Raw genomic sequence first — 7,995 nt, 5'->3', positions numbered from 1 at the left:
CAAACGATTACCAAAAATAAAGTATTATACAGTGATATATAATTAACCTTTAGGAAGAGAAAATTCGAAAAATCAAATTTCTTCTTTTCAATTTAATATTTTGATCTTTGTAATAATTTGAAACATACAAAATCCATATTTCAAAAATAAGGTTTATTCCATTATTTTTGTATATATTTGAAAGGTTTCCAGGAAAAATAGGAGAACGAATAAATTTTAGTCAAATTTAGAACAACAAACTTTAATCAAAACTTGAAATACAAATCTCAATTGAAATTCAAAAGCAATCATCACCTACATATCACTTATAAAATTATGTTTTAGGAAAAAGTATAAAACTGTTAAAATTCTTACTATTCATTTTCTCATTTCTCTGTCATAGTTTAGAAAAAAAGTTATTAAGAATGAAAATTTGAAAATTAAAATTGCTAAAATTTATTACCATTTTACTTGTTCATTTTCCGATCATAGTCTAGCTTTCCATTGTAATTGTTGTCATTTGAAGTGGATAATTTTTTCCACGATTGCGATAATCCATACCGCTTAGCCTACTTTATTAACCATTTAATTTATATAATAGCAGTAAATTGGAATCATTCATGAGATTAGCTATAAAATTACTTTGAAACATTACAATTATCAAAAGTAAATGTTACATCTTGCAATAAATTATTGATTATTAAATAAAACAAAAAAATAAACAAATAAATTGAAATTCAGCATAAAATTTTGGACAAATCTTCAAAATAAATTTAAATAAACAAATTGAGAAGAATGAAATAAACAAGAAAAGGAATCGAAACATTTTTAGAAATTCTCTTCTATCTCTTACTTTTACGAATAGCAACTGTGGTATGATAATTATGATTGTAAATTCCACCCGAACCATTAACATCTGGTGGGCCGTACAAATAACACATGGTAATCATCATTTCCTTTGTTTCTTCCGTTCCGTTTCCTGCTGCTTTTTCATCGTCTATCATCTTTATACTATACTAATCTACCTTCTTCTCCTATCCTTAATATCTAATAAATAAATATTGAAGTGTTGTTAAATGCTTAATGAACAGATCAAAGAATTATGCTCTATCGACCGGAAAAAAAAAAAAAACGCTCTATCAACCGGAAAAAAGTTGCACTATAAAGATAATATTGGATATTATATACCGTGAGATCCTTACTGAGTAAATTCAACAAATAAGCCTTATCTGATCGGAAACATACAGTAAGTTATATTAAATGACACAATAGTAACTATAATATCTTCATTTAATTTAATGAAATAACCTTCCAAAAAAAAACTATTCAAAATAAAAAATGAATTCTTATTATTAGTAGTCGGTCATATTTCTCATCATATAGAGTGTACAAATCAAATATTAACAGATCAAATAATTCCGACTAAAAAACAGATCATTTTGAGAGATAAACGCTAAAACAATATGAAAATCCAATAGTACAGTTGAAATGGATTAATTTGAATCGATATCACAGATGAATTACACAAATTTGCGAAATAACTGTCATCACCATGATGAAATATACATATTTATAGGGAAAACGTTATTCAGGAAAATTCTATCATTCCAATCTATGATATCTCATGGCAACTTAGGATAATAAAAGAGTATAGAACTTACGTTGTTACTTGGACGAATATTGAATTTTAAATTTTATTATTTAGATTCACAATAACCAGAAATTAAAAAAATGAAAACTTCATAAAATTATCAAATTACACGCTGAGAAAAAAAGAGTAATTGATTAATTGTTAAAGATTATCTTATGAAAATGAAAAAAAAATCATCATAACTATTTAATCATTCATTAATTCATTCATTCATCGATCAAGGCACGCTGTACAAGTATCAGTGCACTTTTTCGCTTATTCCGTTCTTCCATCAAATTTAAACGAAGCGTTTTGATATACTCATCTTTGGCAGCTAATTCAGCACGTAATCTTCGACACTGAAATAATTGCTGAATTATAAGCATTTTTAAAATATAATGAATGGATATGGAAATAATATTAAAACCAGCTGCCTACCAGGAATTCATTATCTAATAAATTGCACATAAAACGGTCATTAGTGATGTGTGACGTAGTGAATACGCACACATTATAACAAACAATATTAATTAAGGTAACCAGAACGTGGAAATCAATTACAATGCTATTCAAAAATTGAGAAAAAAAAAGTTGATAATAATACAAAAAGCAATCAGTAGTAATTATTTTCCGTTAATATCTTGTGCATGTCTAATCTAACAGATCGTAATCTTTCCTCTTTCCATGTTTTCGGGAATTTTCTAAAAGAATGGGTAATACAAGAAGGAGACTCTACTCAAAAAACTTGAGCTTGTCCTTCACCTCTCATCCATAATATCAGTACAACTATAGTAATTAAAACATTCTCATATAATATTCGGAAACAATGAAGTTACAAAACTTCCCGTAGATCTAAAACAAACTTGAAAATATAGCTTCTAAAAAAGACAAACTTCTGCTTCCAGACGACGATAATCACGAAGGAACGACTCAACTTGCCCAGCAAACTGTCCCGTAGAATCACTACTTACAGCTGATGAACCCGCTTCCGTGTCTCTATAAGTAAAAAGTTTATGGAACAATATGCTACGTTCTGGAAAAGAGTAAATAATCTAGTATAAATAATATGAATATCATTTAGTTCAATCTAATGATATATAACTAATATCATTTAATTCAATCTATTGATATATAACCAATCTTTAAATCCTTACAAATAGCCAAACAATAAAAATATTCGTTCTACTTTTAGTCCATCATCAAATAGCAAAACATTCGCAGAGTTAAAAGATATTCTACTATGAAATATTCCATTTAAACTCATGATGACTAACTCTGCAACAGTCAACAATATTCAAATCATATAACCTCAATCAAACTGGCGCAAAAAATGTATCATCTTACCCAGTGGATGAACCAGTGAAGACAACCTCTCCAGATGATGAAACTTCGGAATTCTCAGCAGCACTGTTTACATCATATCGAACAAGCGAATTTTTAGACTGAAACAAACACAGATATAAGTTCAAGATAGACTTTCAAAATAGCCAAGAATGCTAATCCAGAATCTGAAAGCAGCAAAGAATTCCAGCTTCCAAATTTTAATTCACATTTTATCTTTACCCCACCTTCATCACTGTAGCATTACTTTGAAACAGGATGAAGTTCCACGGGCTAAACACCAATCCATTGTTCATTACTTTTCTAATTTCACCCTCTAATGTATCACAATGAATACTATCATATATTCGATTTCATTTGGGTGTTCCATAGCTCTGAAACTTGGGTTTCATCATCAAATAACTCCCTTTTCTTACTGAATGACCAGAAATAAATGACTTTAGGCACTATTGATAAGTCAGTTAAGTAAGGTAACCAAACAATCGTTAGATCACCCACAGTATTGGATATCAGTGCAGAACAGAGAAATGAATGAAGTTCAGCATCTTGCGAGCTGCCAGCAGCATCATCTGTCCAATCATGACTTCGGTGTCCACCTAATAACAAAAAATACCAAAGTACAGTTTATAATGATTAAACAACAACATCGTACGATTAAGATGTCTACAATACTTTTTTGGAGGGAAAGAAAACGGTTTAAGTAGCTACTGTCCTAAGAATATATTACATTTTAAGTATTAAATTCATTCATTAGTAATTTATTATCACTAGCAGCATAATTGACAACCCATTATTTCCTTCCACACAATCCTAATTTCTTTTTACATACTAATTAAGGGACAATTAAATGATCCTATTTAAAGACGAACCTTCATTCATGACTTCATAGTTCAGAATAGAACCCTCACCAGTATTACCTTCCGAGGTGCATGCTTCTGCTTTGACACCTCTTTTTGAAACAAGCTGAAAATAAAAAGTTAGATACTGCTATAATAAAATGAAAATACAGTAAAGGTTCCAATAAAAACAAAAACTAGTTCATTATTATATCGAATAGTGATCCTCAGGAATGCTAATCACCTAACATAAGAATGTACAGCCACAACGGACTAGTACCTACCTAATATCAATTATTCTACATGAGATAAAGTTCATTACTTCAAGCTATCTGTAAAATGATATTTGGAAATAAACGCTATCTACTTCTTTAAATCATTTCCCTTAAATGTCAGACAAACCAGAAATAAAATGACGCAAAAAAAAGAAAAACGGCTAGAAGGAAGTTGAAAATCAACCTCTCTGATTGACTGATGCACGTCACCGAAAAATGTTCCCTGCTTTGCACCTTCCAGTAAGTCAAAATAGAGCAAATATTCATTTTTATGCTTACAACGAAGATGTTTTGTAGCATTTGTAGTATTTGGTGGGCCAGTAAATCCATTGCCACACATCAAACACATATATCCCAAAGTAAGTCCACCAGATTTATAGAATTTGAAAAAATTCCAAACTGGATGCTTAGGACCTATAAAAACAAGTCGAAAAAAAGATGGCCATTCAAAGATATAAAACGAACACTTAAAAAAAAGAGGAAAATGCATAATCCAAATCAGTCGATCAAAAAAGAAAATGGCACTTTTTCATTTGTTGAACAGATATTATATAAAAGACCACGAATAATGGTAGTGTCAAAATTATGCGACAAAAAAATTTCTAAAGCAAAATATAATAGCCTAATAGTGAAGGGAAGATGAAATTCAGCAACAGCATATTGCAATATAAAACTACACATTTCGAATGAAACCACTTTTTCCTATTTTCACATATAAAAATGATGTCTAATGATAGAAATTACAGTAATGAGCTATAAGTAAAACTTAATTATATTTTTCGAATAACTGTAATAAAAAATTTACCTCTGGGACGTCCCTTTGGACGATAACGATCAATATATTCTGCTTCACCAGGATTTAATGCATTACTTAAGCTGATCAATAAATGAGATGCATTTTCGTCCGAGTCAATTTCATTCTTTACATTATTTTTCCCCCTAGGATGCGCTTGACGATTAGCCTGAAAATACATCCAGAATTATGGTCCAGAATTACTCGACAATAATCTACCAAAAACTGATATCAACAAGAATGTGATCATATAATTGCTCTAAGTTTCGAAAAATTACACCAGCATATTGAAATTTAAGCTTGTATTTCGAAAACTTATTCGTCTGTTTGGAAGCGACACTTGCACGTTACAGTGCTGTGATTGCACGTCACAGTGTTGCGATTGCACGCCACAGTGTTGTGATTGCACAATGCAGTGTTGTTGCTGCATGTTACAGTGTTGCGGTTGCACATCACATCCCGGTGTATCATAACTAATTTCACGTGGTGCACAACGTGAAATATCACGTAACGTCTGATGTTCACCATCGTCATCAGTACCAACTATTTCTGAGCCTATAAAAGAAAGAAAGAAAAACAATAATTTCAAGAACGAAATAATTGATTTTTTTTTTTTAAATTAAAGCAATCAGAATTTCTTATCTCTTCATCATGTTTACTTTTATTTAAAATCTAACATACCTGTATCCTGATATACACTATCACCTTGTGGTAATAAACGCTCAGGACTTTCTAAACAGCTATCATTTCGGGTAATCTTTGCAACACTACAGCCAGCTTCTTGACCATATTGTTCTGCTGCAGTATTCGCTAAATATACCGGTCGACGCTTGCCTATTTCCAGTACAGCTGTTGCTTCCACTGCAACACTGTCATTGCCAGTTTCCTGAAACAACAATCAGTGTATTTACATATCTTCACATATGTTTACAGTAGGTGAATGTATCATTTTATCATTTTTATCATATTTTTCATTTTATTCCATGAATATAAAAGTTATCAGATGATAATGGTGAGGAAAGAAAAACAGGTTATTGATAAAAGGAAAAGGAATAATTCATTATGATACAAATGTATATCTCATAATGTCTTCAATATATTTCTCATTATGTTTTGTTGAGTCATTTAGAAGAAAGCCGGTTTGTTGTAAATTATATGATTTACATTTATACACAAATTATTTTAATAACATGAGAATAATTATTTATAATTCATCATAATTTCAATCATTATGGTAATCGGTAATGTTACTTCTTCATACAAGTTTTCAAAATTTCTTAAAATTTATCCAAAAAATCTATCACTTGGCATATATGTGCTGATAAAATCTTTTATTATCATTAAAATTTAGAAAAAAGAATTCTATGACGTGAAAAAATGGAAAAAATAAGAAAAGAATTAAGACCAAAGAAAAGTGCTTTTCCCAGAGATCAAACGTGGAAATAAGATAGAAAATTTAAAAATTTTTTCAAATTTCTTCACCCACAGTAATAAATACTACCTAGAAATGGTCTGAGAAATAATTAGAAATCTCAAATTTTTTCAAAATTCATCGAATAAATTCAAAACCAGGACGTAATTACCCGACTTTTTAAAAAACATGTGCGCTATAAATAAAACTGAAAAAATAATTTCAAAATTCTCCAGAATGGATTGTGCAAAATTCTAGGCTGTAAAGTATTTGTGATTATTTGCCGCAAATCACTCGGTAATATTATAACTGATTGAATGTAGCTTCTACATCTTCCAAAATGAACCATTAAGACTGTATCACTTACAACTGTTAATTGTAAATGATCTTTTAAATATAACTATCAAATCCTCTAAACGGGATATTTGAATGGATCAGTTACAAATACACTAACCCGATGACAATCTTTTCCGGTTTCATATGTAACATCATTCGTCACACCACTCCTTGTAATTTCTTGACTTCTAATTACATCCGGTTCACCAACCACTACAAACGTATCCTGTGACACTTGCGGTTGCTGATCGTAAACACCAATATCACCGACCGACATTGCAGATTTACCGGTAAATAGTACAGTATACAGAGAAATAAATACTTTGCTTAGTAAGATAAGCAACTATTTAACGAATTAATTATCAAATACATATCAAGCACTAGTAATACATTCAATGCAACCTACAAAAAATATTTTCAGATTTTTAATAAGTGATGGATAGTAAATTAGTACTAATCAACTAACCTGCAAATATAATTCGAACAAATAACTTGCTACTTCAATTCTACTCGTTAACTAATAATACATGAACAAATAAGTTGATTTAATACTTGACAAATAATGGACAAAACTCAATTAACTAAAAACTAAATGTAAATATAAGTAAAAGTAGCTAATAAGCAAGTTAGTAATAAGCAATTAAGTTAATAAGTGACAATGATAACTAAATGTAAGCATGAGTAAAAGAGGCTAATAAACAGGTTAGTAACAAGTAATTAAGTTAATAAGTAGCATATGCACATAACTGTGACAATTAAATAATACACATCTTCAAAAAATGATTTAAATATGGTAAAAAATAAATAATATAATATAGTTGAAGGACTGATTCGTAGTGCAATCTAATAAGTTAAGAGGTGATAACTTTTTAAATCACTTGATATTTGCCATTCTTTGTGGGTTTTTCTTTCAGAAAAAGGAATAATTTGAGTATGGTAATTATGTTTTAGTACGATGACTGTACTTAAAATTTGATAAAAAAGATAACGAAAAATGTAAACTGAGAATGACAGAACAAGTATCAAGTACCATAACCTGGAAATGCCAATAAAGAATAGTAAGTACTACTAGTAAAACTTGAAAGTGGGGACAGAGACAATTGCAAAAAGAAACTATTAAAACTTGAAGATAGGGACAAATGGCAAGTACCATAACTTGAAAATTCCAATAAGGGTAACAAGTATTACTACTACTACTACACTAAAACTTGAAAATACCGTAACAAATGCCAAGTACCATAATCCAAAAATTCCAGTGAGGGTAGCAAGTACCACTATTACAACCCGGAAATATCAGAATAAACGACAAGTACCATAACCTGAAACTAGTAATAGTTATCACAACTTAAAATTAAGATAGCAGCATCACACAACGACCTTTACCAATAATCGCA

At 30.0% G+C, this 7,995-nt stretch overlaps 2 protein-coding genes across 2 annotated transcripts; both read right to left on the bottom strand.

Moving 5' to 3' along the window:
* Nucleotides 1–821: 821 nt before the first annotated feature.
* On the bottom strand, nt 822–983 carry LOAG_06197 (hypothetical protein; the record flags this gene model as incomplete). Its single annotated transcript, XM_003141733.2, has 1 exon — nt 822–983. One exon carries the CDS (start codon nt 981–983, stop codon nt 822–824), a length of 162 nt encoding a protein of 53 aa, XP_003141781.2.
* An 853-nt stretch (nt 984–1,836) lies between these two features.
* LOAG_06196 (hypothetical protein) lies at nt 1,837–6,878 on the bottom strand (the record flags this gene model as incomplete). Its single annotated transcript, XM_003141732.1, has 10 exons — nt 1,837–1,968; nt 2,503–2,605; nt 2,954–3,051; nt 3,449–3,546; nt 3,820–3,913; nt 4,246–4,475; nt 4,867–5,023; nt 5,195–5,409; nt 5,536–5,740; nt 6,720–6,878. 10 exons carry the CDS (start codon nt 6,876–6,878, stop codon nt 1,837–1,839), a joined length of 1,491 nt encoding a protein of 496 aa, XP_003141780.1.
* Between the last annotated feature and the right edge of the window lie 1,117 nt (nt 6,879–7,995).

The sequence above is a fragment of the Loa loa genome (genome assembly GCF_000183805.2).
Source record: "Loa loa unplaced genomic scaffold supercont3.256, whole genome shotgun sequence".
In the NCBI taxonomy this organism is placed as follows: domain Eukaryota; kingdom Metazoa; phylum Nematoda; class Chromadorea; order Rhabditida; family Onchocercidae; genus Loa; species Loa loa.
Note: the sequence above shows the minus strand (reverse complement) of the source record. Positions and strands in the feature narration are given on the sequence as shown.